At 38.4% G+C, this 13652-nt stretch overlaps 1 protein-coding gene across 5 annotated transcripts in view; it reads left to right on the top strand.

Annotated features, from left to right (window-relative positions):
- The window catches only part of chd6 (chromodomain helicase DNA binding protein 6), a 65415-nt gene that overhangs the window by 26065 nt on the left and 25698 nt on the right, over positions 1 to 13652 (top strand). For all 5 annotated transcript variants that reach the window (XM_028446296.1, XM_028446300.1, XM_028446299.1 and 2 more), the window contains exons 12-25: positions 975 to 1096; positions 1466 to 1709; positions 3222 to 3398; positions 3493 to 3636; positions 5629 to 5727; positions 5924 to 6080; positions 6911 to 7121; positions 7785 to 7980; positions 9802 to 9966; positions 10058 to 10237; positions 10967 to 11077; positions 11907 to 12109; positions 12980 to 13060; positions 13145 to 13263. In XM_028446296.1, the coding sequence (XP_028302097.1) occupies positions 975 to 1096; positions 1466 to 1709; positions 3222 to 3398; positions 3493 to 3636; positions 5629 to 5727; positions 5924 to 6080; positions 6911 to 7121; positions 7785 to 7980; positions 9802 to 9966; positions 10058 to 10237; positions 10967 to 11077; positions 11907 to 12109; positions 12980 to 13060; positions 13145 to 13263 (2209 nt within the window). The remainder of the gene's footprint in view (positions 1 to 974; positions 1097 to 1465; positions 1710 to 3221; positions 3399 to 3492; positions 3637 to 5628; positions 5728 to 5923; positions 6081 to 6910; positions 7122 to 7784; positions 7981 to 9801; positions 9967 to 10057; positions 10238 to 10966; positions 11078 to 11906; positions 12110 to 12979; positions 13061 to 13144; positions 13264 to 13652) is intronic.

The following is a 13652-nucleotide window of genomic DNA, read 5'->3' as shown; positions in this document are numbered from 1 at the left end:
TTATTCATTTTTCAATTATTAATTTAATAGGACAGTGTGCAAATACATTAAGTTATAAAAACAGATATGTTTGTACCAGACTCTAGCTTAAAAGCTCATTTCCATTTGTAGTCCTTGGGGAGGGGGGTCAAGATGTAATATGTACAGTGCAAGTTATGTACATTCTACCAGTTAAAAAATAAATAAATGTTGCATATGTTGACCTATTTCTGTCACTTTGAACCTCTTTTCACCACATTTCATACTTACTCATTATTTGCCAGTTTAAACTAATTGTTCCAATATTGACACTTTGAACCATTTTACCACATTTTCTGTCCATTTTTGTCCACTCTAATTTGCAACTTTTTAACCAATTTCTGTGGTTTTTAAAATCACCACCTTTTCCACCGTTTTTGGTCACTTTTAGCCCAATTTTTTCTGTTTAAAACAAGGATTTACATCTTTAAGATGTCTATATATTATGGCGCAAATAATAATAAAATCCTGGATAACAGTGGATGTTATTCAGATGAATAAATAAATGTGGTTATCACAGATTCATAGAACAATGGACCATCATTTTACTGACTTTATTAATGGGCCCCAAAAAGCTCTCCCCTTTATTCCACCTTATAGATGGTCCTGTCTACACATGACTGTGGACTGTTTGAAGATAGGCATCCAATAAATGACATCAGAATGAGCAGTCCTCGGAGGGTTAAAATCACCACAAAGACGATGACGCTGCAAACTCATTAAACTGAAAAGAAACAGCTCACACTAAGTACTTACATAAAAACATTCTGTTTGGTTAACATCAAACTTTGTCTCTTTACAAACTTACAAAAGAAGAACTCGGTCATAAATTACTGATTGGTTACTTTTTATGGCTGTTACTGTAACAGCTGTAAAGTAAAGTAAAGTTAGGCAATTACTCACAGGACTCAACCTGATTGTTCAGTATTGTCTGATTATTTCTCTTCACGTCACAGGAACGTCCTCTACCAGAAAAATGGCTGAAGTTGGAGCGCTCCAGAGATTACCGCAATGGAAACCAACTCAGAGAATACCAGTTAGAGGGAATGAACTGGCTCCTGTTCAACTGGTACAACAGGTGAGTACGCACATAAATGGGAAAGTCGTCAAGTTCCTTTATTAATTCATATTACTGCTCCATAGCACCCAGTGACTTTAAGGGTTTAGGTTATTTCATGAGTCAGTGGCTTCATGGTTTGTTCATTACAGGAGCGTAAACTGGCCAGAATTTCCTCAATTTCATTACAGAGACCATGTCAGCATCACTTTTCCCTTTTCTCATCTTTCCCGATGTAACATAACTAAGCATGTGTTCCAAACGGTATCTAGTCGACATACGTAGATGAACAACAACTGCAGACGTTGATGTTTTTTCCGTCTTCGAGCAGCCAGAATCTGCTGACATTGTAGATTTATATAAAGTGTGGTTTTCTCGTTTCCGTGTCAGAAAAAACTGCATCCTAGCCGATGAGATGGGCCTGGGAAAGACCATCCAGTCCATCACCTTCCTCTACGAGATCTTCAGCATGGGCATCCGCGGCCCCTTCCTCATCATCGCTCCTCTATCCACCATCACCAACTGGGAGAGGGAATTTCGAACGTGGACGAACATGAATGTCATAGTTTACCACGGCTCGCAGATCAGCCGACAGATGATCCTGCAGTATGAGATGTTCCACAGAAACCCTCAGGTAAGGAGGCAGATATTAGCAGATCATGAGTAAAAAGCCTTTGATTGGAAAGCCATAGAGGACGGTTGACTTTTATCCTCAGGGTTTGTGTGTCTTCAACAGTCTGTGATTTACTCGCTAACTTCAACCATCAGAGCATGTCAGCGCACTGTTTTAAGGGAGATTAAATGTTCATTTGGAGAGCTTTTCTTCTCTGCTTCATTGTCTACTATGAAACCGCAGAGTTTGAACTGTCGCCCCCTGCAGTCATAGATTATTTTTTGTTTGTTTCAGATCCTTCAACATATTTCAACAATTTTCATCATATCTTATGCATTATTTCACAGAGGGTTCATTGACTAGGCTAATAATAGGTTAGTGTTAATGCTAGGTAAAAGCTAATCTAGTGCTAGCTTAATTCTAATGCTATACAATTTTATTTGATAGGGACAGAACAAGAAGCATTGTTACAAGTAACCGATGCCATATTCATTGGCTATATAGCTAACAGCTAATTTGCAGACCAGACTAATGTTAGGCTAATGCTAAGCTGTTGCTAGGTTAATGCTTAGCTAATGCTGAGTTAATGTTTAGTTAATTCTATTGCTTGGCTAATGCTTGGATAATGCTAATGTTAATTCAATGCAGTTGAACTTTATTTATATAGCGCCAATTACAACAAAAGTAATCTCAAAGCGCTTTCAAATATACAATTTGTAATAAAAAGGAAAAACTCAACAAATCCACATGAACAGGCATATGCGACAGTGGGAAAGCTATACTAGAATAATGCTAGTTATTGCTAATGGCAGGCTAATGTTAATTAATTCTAACACTGTTAAATCTCGCTCATATTAATGTTAGGCTAATGTTAATGCTAGGTAATGCTAATGCTAGCTAAAATTAATGCTAGGGTAAGTCTAGTTAATGCTAATGCTAGGGTAGATGTAGTTAATTAAAATGCTAATGCTAGTTCATGCTAATGCTAGGTTAATGCGAGCGTAATGCCAATCTTAGGTTAATTTTAATTCATGCTAATTCTATGGTGAATCTCGCTCATGTTAATGCTAATGCTAGTTAATGCTAATGCCAGGTTAATGCTAGGCTAATTCCAATGTTAGGTTTATTCTAATGCTATGATGAGTCTCGCTCATGTTATTGTTAATGCTAATGTTAGCTAATTTTAATCAAGCTAACACTATTTTAATGCCAGTGCTAGGTAATGCTAATGCTAGGGTTGATCGAGTTAATGATAATGCTAATGCTAAATATTGCTTGGCTAATGCTAATGCAGTGTTCAACGATGTGGGCCAGCACCTGCTTCATCACTTGCGTTTTCTTCATGAAATGCAAATATTCTAGTTATTATTATGGCAAAACAAACTCTAAGTATGAAATGAGGAGAACGTAGTAGAACCAAAGGTGTAAAGTTTATATTATGTGAAATAGTTTTGTTTAATCTTCCATGTGTGTCTACCAGGATTAAACTGTATATGTTGAATCATTTTTCCTTTTCTTGTTCCCGCCCCGTAGAATAACAGCTCCCCTGGTGTCCTTAAGTTCCACGGGTTGATTACTACGTTTGAGATGATAATGGCCGACTGTCCGGAGCTGAAGAAGCTGCACTGGCGCTGCGTGGTCATCGATGAAGCTCACAGACTGAAGAACAGGAACTGTAAACTCCTGGAAGGCCTGAAGCTCATGAACCTGGTCCGCTTGTGTTTATGTTGTTATTCTGCTCTCATTTAGTTTCAAAGGCTGAAATCCACCTTAAGGTTGTTGTTGTTTGTTCCTTTTGAAACAGGAACAAAAGGTTCTCCTGACAGGAACACCTTTACAGAACTCTGTAGAGGAGTTGTTCAGCCTCTTGAACTTTTTGGAGCCGCTACAGTTCCCCTCAGAACGGGCATTTCTGGAAGAGTTTGGGGATTTAAAGACAGACGAGCAGGTACGTAGTTCACTGTATTATATATGGAGCTCTATCATAGACTAAAGAAAACCTTATCTTTCCTCCTGTCTGCAGCACAACAAGTCACACACAAATATCTGAGCAGTTAGTTTTAATGCTGTGTATAGTTTTAATATTAATTGTATGGTCAAATGTTCTGTTTATGTTGCTTTCCTTTTCATTCGTTAATACAAACACTAGAAAATGGTTAATATACTTGATTTATTTGGAGCTTTTGTGACCAGTATGACCAGAAAAATGTAGCAACCAATAATTCAATCATGGTTAATAATGTATTACATTACATAAGATATTGTATTTTACATTGTCTAGAATAATGATGTAATTAAAACATTTACCCAATGATTCAGAGTCTTGGTAACATATCAGAATCAGAAATACATTATTTATCCCAGGGGGAAATTTCTTTTTTCTTTTTTTACAAATACTCCAGAATATTATGAACGAATGGAAGAAACACTACAACATAGAAAAGAAACAAAAAAACATACATTATTAATTAAAAGACTGTTAATTAAATACAAGTGCACACTTCCAGGAAAATATAACTCAAATGTACAAATATAAATTTTTGCATACAGTTTTTATTCTTGTAAAATTAAGAGTTCCTAATCTGGAACCGGCAAACTGCTCAAAATCTGCAAAAGATATTTATGAAAATCCAATAAAATTGCTTAAAATATTTATGACATTATTCAAATTATTGAATTTAAGAAGGCCAGAATTATTACTTCATTAGCATGCATGTTGTTGGTGGCTCCTTGTGTTGTTTTGCATTTGTGTTGTCGGCTGAATAGTGATGGTGTGGATTCAGATTCATAAAACTTTATTTGTCCCCGAGGAGCAATTCAGTTTCAGTTACATCCTGACCAAGAAACATGAAAGACAATAACATATCACATGGGGAACAGGAACGGGAGTACTGGGGAGCAGCGCTCCGTTTCATAGATGAGAAATATGAAACAATGGGTAAGAAGGTAAACAAAGGCCCTTGTAGAGGGGGCGGAGTTTGGGATCATGAAAAAACTCTTCAGCAAACATTGCGACAAAAACCAACAAAACACAACATTCAAATTCCATTCAATTCAATACAACAGCATGTAAACACAGGGAATGGATCTTTAGGATGGGTAGTTCGCAGGTCAGCCACAGTATGGCGCTGCACTTACGATGCACCTCCTACTGCCAACTGCTGGGAAGGAGGAGGCCCACACCCAGCAGACGGCCCACGCCAAACGGGCAGCCGGCGTGCCCAGAGCCAGCAGGGAGACCCCAGGCCAGAAGGACCCGGAACGGAAGCAGCACCGAGAGTAGCCCCCCCAGGGATGACGACCATGCCCATAGCCGCCTAGGGCACCAAGGGGACGCTGCAAGTCGCCCCGCCGGCCCCCTGGCGCACCGACCGAGCACCCCAGAGCACGCCAGATTGCCTTTTCTCGATGCCGCCCGCGCGATGAGACCTAAGTACAGAAGGAGTTTTGAGACGGGCTAGCCATAACATGACTGCCAGCCCTACTGTTCCTGGTCAATTTGATCAGTAATCCAATAATGTGGCCATTTCCTGTGAAACAAACTATCCACTCCCCTTAAAGGTCCACGGTGGAATCCATCTGAGAGTTCTGAGAGAGTTCGGAGAGTTTGGCTCCTTTCGTCGATGACTGCGGCTTCCAGTAGTGCTTCCAACGTAATCCAATTTTGCGGTAAATCAGGAAAATGCCAGATCTAATCAGCCGAAGCAGATTAGATTCAAGATCGGGGGGCTCCTGTTAGATTAAAACAAGATAAAAATAAGACAAAGAGCAGCAAGGGGAAAATAGCTTCCTTCTCTTGTGAGTGCAAGCAGGAATACGAATAGATGACTAGACTATAGGCTAGAGTGATTTATATTGGTTGTACTGTTCTATTTTATTGTTTTATTATGGTGTAACAATCATTCAACATAATTTATCCTCTGATTCTTTGGTCCAACAGGTGAAGAAACTTCAGGCCATTTTAAAACCAATGATGCTGAGACGACTGAAAGACGACGTGGAAAAGAATCTCGCCCCAAAGGAAGAGACCATCATTGAGGTTTGTTGATATCCTGCTGTTTTTCAACAGCACATGGTGCATAAAACAGGTGTTTTCTTGCCAAACCTAGAACAATAGTGAAGGGATTAAACTTCACACATTTGTTTTAGTGAATTCTAGTTGTTAGTGCTTTTTATCAGCCACGATGATTAATCTTCTTCATATAGATTACGTATCTGTGTTTGTCCCCCACCAGGTGGAGCTGACCAACATGCAGAAGAAATACTACCGAGCCATTTTAGAGAAGAACTTCTCCTTCCTGTCCAAAGGAGCGAACCAGCACAACATGCCCAACCTCATCAACACCATGATGGAGCTGCGCAAGTGCTGCAACCACCCATACCTGATCACAGGTGGGTGGGTAGAAAAAGGCTGCACCTTCAACTTCTGAATCACACTTACACACAAATAAACCAAGCCCATGTTTTCCTTTCTTTTGTCTCCACACATTTTACTGAGGTCAAGACTAAAAAAAGAGAAAAATTGAACGCACTGTATTTTTTCCCATTTTTTTTTAAAAGTGTAACTAAACTCCCTTGTTTCCGCTGACCAGCCACTCAGGGTAAAATTGAAAAAAATTGATTATGGGTGGGGCTCCTGGAGCAGTTAAGACACGCCTAGTCTATACTATCAGGGTTGGGGTCAACTACATTTTTAATCAGAATCAGAAAAAACTCGATTTATCCCCGAGGGGTAATTAGAAAGGCAAAGAGAGGCATATATATATATATACACACAAAAGATATATATATATATATATATATATATATATATACATACAAAAAATATATTTATTAATAATAATAATAATAATAATAATAATAATAATGAATAAAAACATCACTCATAATAATAATTATACACACACACACACGCAGAAAACAAGTAGGTTGTAAGGTAAACTGAATAACAAGGTGCAAATAAATGTTAAGGTTACAAGGTTCTCAGAGCATAAAAAAACAAGCCCATAAAACGAACCTTCCTCTTGTGTTAGCATTCTGTTAGCATCTCTTATGATAACGGGTCAGTTTGACCCATGTCTTAAATCAGCTGTAAAATATACTAAAAAGTATTAACTATCATCTAAAAAAGATTTAAAAAAAAGAGGTTTTGAGGTTTAGTTACTTTTTAATGTAAATGTACCAGTTTTATGACGTTCCTTTTTTTAATTCTTTCCTATCAGGGGCTGAGGAAAAGATCCTGGAAAGCTTTCGTAAGAGTCACAGTCCGGACGCTTATGACTTCCAGCTGCAGGCCATGATCCAGGCAGCTGGTAAACTGGTGCTGATTGACAAGCTGCTGCCCAAACTGCTGGCCGGGGGCCACAAAGTCCTCATCTTCTCTCAGATGGTCCGCTGCCTTGACATCCTGGAAGACTACCTCATACAGAGACGGTAAACAAGTGCCCATGAGTGGGAAAGATGATGTTTGGAAACATCAGTGAGTCGCTCACAGAGGGCGCTAATCTGTTAGCGACTCACCACATACTCTCTGTGTAGTAACTACTGCCACAAGTAGGACTCTGACGTTGATACTATTTTTTTTCTGTTATTACCACCATTATCAGCAACCAAAGTAGCTTTGCTTTAATCCTTCCTTTTAATGTCACCCCCTAAGTCCCTCTCCCTTGGTCCCCCCCTAAGGTGCAATACTGACCTTTTTATGTCTTATAATTAGTTTTTTTTTTTTTTTAATTGTTGTAAGAACTACTACAGTGGTTTTCAACTTTTTTCGGGCCATAACCCTATTTTTATCACAACTTTTTTGTAACCCCAGGGACAAGATGCGCCAGCACAGATATTTTTATACTGCATTATATTTGAACTACATTCATATTTGAGAAAGTGAAAGTCTAGCATATAGTAGTTAGAGATTGTGCATGGTTTTTTAATTTAAAAAAGAATAATTACAAGTTTTTTCAAAATATAATTTTTATCAATAATTTTTTTTAATCAATTCCTAGACATTCCATTCCACCCCTTTTTAATTCCAGGCATCCCCAAGGTTGAAAAACGCGGAACTAATATTTTATCTCCATGTTGTCGTTTCCTTTCCAGCTACACATATGAGCGCATCGATGGGCGAGTTCGGGGGAACCTGAGGCAGGCTGCCATCGACCGGTTCTGCAAACCCGACTCAGACCGCTTCGTGTTCCTTCTCTGCACCAGAGCCGGAGGTTTGGGGATCAACCTGACCGCCGCCGACACCTGCATCATCTTTGACTCCGACTGGAATCCGCAGAACGACCTGCAGGTAAACAACGTGAGAACACGCATTGTGTGCCTTCAGGGGGCCGCTACCCCCAATTATGTTTTGTAATGAAAAAAAACCTATTTAATGTCACTAACATATGCTTAGCACGTAAACTCCCAGTCACGATGTGTCAGTGAACTCACCATTAGACCTTGTTAAACTACCTCACTCCTCAATGCATTTTAGCCTGAAGTTTATTGCACTTTATTTTCATAAAACATACTGAGCACTTTTATAGATGTATGTGGTTACTTTTTATTAAATAATTTAAGAACTTAATAGAATCAGAATCTGTTGTTGAAGCAAAAGTTAAACTTCTTTGAAAAATGTGCAAACATACCACTTGTTTATGATATTTGTACTTGAATTATAGTTAGTTGCCATTTACTTGTCCTCGGAAGTTTAAAAAAAAATTAAATATATTGTATTTCATACCATTTTTTTACTTCCATTTGTAATTATTGATATTGTGATATGTATTGCACTGTTTAGTATCGGGATGAATTGTATCGTAACATGCAAATCGTGAATCATATGGTATCGTCAGATTCATGACAATGTCCACCACTAGCATCTGGATAACTGCCAATATATGACATCTGCCTATTAAAGCCCTCAGTGTCACCCAACAGAGGATACTGCAAATACAAGGCTCAACTCTAAAAACTTACGTACTTAAACAAAACGTTACCCATTAAACAGAGACTATTTTATTACAATTTCTTGTAATTGTTCTTTATAAATCCATGTAAATTCGTGTACCCTTCGGTCTTTGGTTATTCTGTTTTAAATCAAGTCAAAATAATGAATTAATGGTGTGGTTATTTAAGTTTTACTGACTCAAAACCAAAACAGAAATACAGAAATATCAAAAGCCAGACAAGCAGCGTTTTTCTGTTTTAACAGAAACCTTCTGTTTGTGAGATATTTGGATATTTAAGTGACGCTAACGACAAGAGCTTCATGTTTTAATCTCACCACACAGAGTGGACCCACAGACGGTTCTGGACGTTTTCTCCCAGACAAAAAGAGGAGCAACACATAATTCACATTACTGATGAACGGGTGAATAGAAACGTTATTGATACAAAGATAAATAAAAACAAAAAAATGGATGTTACTTAAAACACACACATGATATGTGATTGAAGGAACCAAAGGTGGTGTAATGAATCTACTGGTGCTCCTCGTTTCTGCCGTTAGTAGCTAGTGGTATTATAACGTTCAAAAAAAATTTTTTTTTACTACCCTCAAAAAAGCTGTAATTGTTTTTTGCAAATGTGTCAAATGGTAGAAGTTCTAACATCTGTTAGTCACCAGTTTATTTGGGTATTATTAGGACCGTAACACTGTTTGGTAAAAAATTCACAAATTCAGACTTTCAGCATCAATAACTCTTTAACGAAAGGTCATCGACACACAAATTATACCTCTTTACAATTGGTGTGAGACAAATTTTATCAAACAGCAGAGTACAAGTCCCCCCATCTGTGTGGTGAGATTAAATATCCAAATTTCACACAAACAGAAGATTTAATTTTAAAACAGAAAAACGCCACTTGTCTGTTTTTTTTTTTTATTTTTCTGTATTTCTGTTTTGGTTTTAAGTCAGTAAAACAAAAATAACTACACTGTTTTTTTGGTATTTGGATTTTGTTTTAAAATGGAATAACCAAGGAACGAAGGGTACACAGATTAATAACTTAAGTAATACTTAACTTTCCTGGGTGTACGCTGCCTTACACCTAAAGCACCAGCTGTCGAGTGCTGGAATTATCTAAATGTGATCCTGTATTCTGTTCGTTTAACTCTGTGTTCTAGGCTCAGGCGCGATGCCACCGGATCGGGCAGAGCAAAGCGGTGAAGGTGTACAGGCTGATCACCAGGAACTCATACGAGCGGGAGATGTTTGACAAGGCCAGTCTGAAACTGGGCCTGGATAAAGCTGTCCTACAGGACATCAACCGGAAAGGAAGCCTCAACGGGGTACCAGCTCACTCTCTTTGGTTCTACTGGTTTCTCTCAATGTGGGGGGGAAAGGTTTTAATTTTGTCATTTTTGTCTCTGTGTGTTGCAGATGCAGCAGCTCTCTAAACTGGAAGTGGAGGACCTGTTGAAAAAAGGAGCTTACGGGGCTCTGATGGACGAGGAGGACGAAGGCTCCAAGTTCTGTGAGGAAGACATTGATCAGATACTTCAGAGGAGAACTCAGACCATCACCATCCAGACTGAAGGGAAGGGATCCACGTTTGCTAAGGTCTGGAATGGCATTTTATTCATTAATAAGGCAGTTTAATTGGTTAAAGTTTCATTTATTCAGGAAATTTACTTTGATCTCCTGACTTGTTTCGACTGTCAACTGCCAGTCTCCTTCAGAGGCGTCTGCTTCATCGCTTTGATGTGTTCTTGGCTTCCACGTATTATTTCCAGCAAGTTAATTTTGTCTTTTTGGAATAATATGTTAAGGTTTCATTTATTCACATAATAACTTTTTTCAGGAAATTTCCTTTGATCTCCTGACAAGTTTCAACTTCAGACACCTCTGAAAAAGACTGGCAGTTGACAGTTGATCAAATTGACTTTGGTTTCCTGACATGTTTGACACATGGACACATCAAAGCGATCAGCAGACACCTCTGAGGAAGACTGGCAGTTGACAGGCGATCAAATTGACTTTGGTCTCCTGACATGTTTGACACATGGACACATCAAAGTGATCAGCAGACACCTCTGAAGAAGACTGGAAGTTGACAGTGTTTTTTTTAAATAATCTGTTTCATTCAAAGTCAAATTCGGGAAAAAAAAGTTGTCTGAATAAATTAAACCTTAACATATTATTTAATTAATTAATGCAGTTTATTCAGGTCAGATGACCAAATCATGTTAAATTCAATGACATCGTATATAGGTTTGTTCTAAGCACTGAATGGAATCCTAACATAAATAAGTCATAACTATTTCCTCCTAATTCTTTTGTGCTTTGCAGGCAAGTTTTGTCTCTTCAGGAAACAGAACCGATATATCCCTGGATGACCCCAATTTCTGGCAGAAATGGGCCAAAATCGCTGAAGTGGAGATCGACTCCAAATCAGAGAAGGTACAAAGAGAGAGGATGAAGATAAAAGCTGGGCAATATGGCCTAAAAAAAAAAATCTCAGAATCTTCACAAATAATGCTCTTTATCTCAACACATTGCATTCCCACATTTCAGAGATTCCATATTGTCGCCATTTACTTTCTGATGAAACTTTCTGTTAACTTCAAAACAAGAGCCCGATTTACAAAAGCGATAATAAACTAATGGAAGACAAGAAGAGATGCTTTTGTTTTGAAAAGGAGGAAAGCCGGTCCCAGGACCATTTTACATTCCGCTCGCAATGCATCATGGGACGGTATGACTACTGTGCCCACCGTGTATACTTAAAAAATGTCCCCATGTCTGTGTATTTCTCACATACTCATTCTTTCCATGCTATATAATGTGAACGCATTACATACTCATTTTGACGTCAAACTTAGTATGAGTAGTAGATTAGTGTGATATTTATAACAAGCCCACGGGAAAGAAACGAGGGGGAGCTACAGAAGCCCACCTTAGCAAGAGGAGAAAAAAAAACTCATTTTATGTTTTTTTAATTGTGCGAAACTTAAAAAAATTAATTGTTAAACTTGCTAAATCGGCCAGGCCTCGGTGTAACAATGTGGGATTTAATAAATATAACCATCTGGAATATATAACCTAAAAACTTAATCCAACGTTGGCCTCGAGGAACGATGCAGATTTCCTACAAATCAGTGGTACCCTCGACAAACCCTAACCTGTTTCACACGGGTGTCAGTTTTGCATTTGTTCTGTGGAACAAATACAAGTTTATGATGCATCTTTCCAGCTCGTGGTCATGACTGTGTTCGTCTCCTCGTTGCAGGAGTCCCTGGTGATAGACACGCCCCGAGTGAGGAAACAAACCCGTCACTATAACTCCTTTGAAGAGGACGAGCTGATGGAATTCTCTGAGCTGGATAGTGACTCTGAGGATCGTCCGTGTAGAACTCGACGCCTCGGAGAGAGAACCCGACGTTACCTCCGCACTGAATGTTTCAGAGTTGAGAAGAATCTGCTGATCTTTGGGTACGTAAACGATCAATCTTACAGCAAAACGTTCCTTCCTCTTCTATCCTGTGCTGTAATCTACTCAAAGAATAATTTGGAACTCTTTAATCGCTCCTGGACGGCTGTAGACAATTAAAACGGCTGGATTTGTGCTTTGTACTTAATTTGGAAAGGATTTTGTTGAGTTTGTCTGTGCCCTCTCATGTATTAGTGAAACGTTTATTTTTTTTATTTGTTTTTAATGTTCCAACATTTTGGGCTTATGTTGAGCTTAAAGATCTATCAACCGTTGTAATGATTTATTTTGCTAGTGAATGAGTAAAGACTGAATAAATAATAATTAAGTAATAGATAAATAACAAATCAATTACTAATAAATCTTAATGCATGAATCACTAGTGTCAGTAAACACAGGCCTGTAGTGGTTTGTATGTGTTCGCTTTGAGTAAATAGATAATAAATAGATAATAAATACATTTTATTGCATAAATTACTATTGTCAGTAAACACAGGCCTGTAGTTTGTATGTTTTTGCTTTGAATAAATAAATAAATAGATATTAATAATAATAAATACATCTGAATCACTAGTGTCAGTAAACACAGGCCTGTAGGCCTGGTTGATTCCATACAAGTCTCACAGTTCTACATACTGCAGCTTTAATGCATCAGTAAACTGTTAATAGAAAGCCTCTAAACTAACAACAGTTTTCCATCCTGATTCCACCAAACCTTGTAATTGAATCAAACCAATCAAAAAATCAAGATGAGGCCTGTTCCTTAATTATTTAAAAAATGTATAATGGCATTCATGCTTTGTAGTCTGTATTGTGTAATAAAAAAATTAATTTGTGTTTGTTTTCTCAACTCTTGGTTTTGTGTTTTGAAGCTGGGGTCGGTGGAAGGAGATCCTGAACCACGGCCGCTTTAAATGGCACCTCACAGAGAGAGACATGGAGGTGATCTGCAGGTAAAGGATCAGGATAATAATCCTATGGCTCTAATCTACTGGAAACATTTGTTCCTCTGACCTTCTCCTGTTGGTGCTCCTCAGGGCGCTACTGGTTTACTGCCTTAAACACTACAAAGGAGACGATAAGATCAAGAGCTTCATCTGGGATCTGATCGCACCTACCAAGGAAGGCCAGGACACGGCGCTGCTCAACCACTCCGGTTAGCACTTCACTTTTAAGCGTGTGCACAACTGTAGTTTCAGGCTTTTCCAGAGAGGAAGAGGCTTTAACTTATTTCTGTTTGTTTTGAAGACGTAGTCCTGACGCATTGTGGGAGATTTGCTGCATTGGCCACTTTCCATCAATTTTTAAATTATTCTGGAAAACTCATCGTAATTTCTGCACCGGGACATAGGCCGCACTAATGCTGTGAGATATAAGAACATCTACCGTACGATATAACCCTCTATCGTTTATATCGCAAATTTAATGTGTGTGGTCTTTGTGCCACTCTGTAGCTAAAATATGATGAAGCTAACCAGGCTAATCTACTCATACCAACGCTGGCAATTTTCAGTAGCATGTTAACGTCACCCAGAGATACTAGTT

The sequence above is a fragment of the Gouania willdenowi genome, chromosome 5 (assembly GCF_900634775.1).
Source record: "Gouania willdenowi chromosome 5, fGouWil2.1, whole genome shotgun sequence".
Taxonomy (NCBI): Eukaryota; Metazoa; Chordata; class Actinopteri; order Blenniiformes; family Gobiesocidae; genus Gouania; species Gouania willdenowi.
This window is presented reverse-complemented; position numbering and strand designations above follow the sequence as displayed.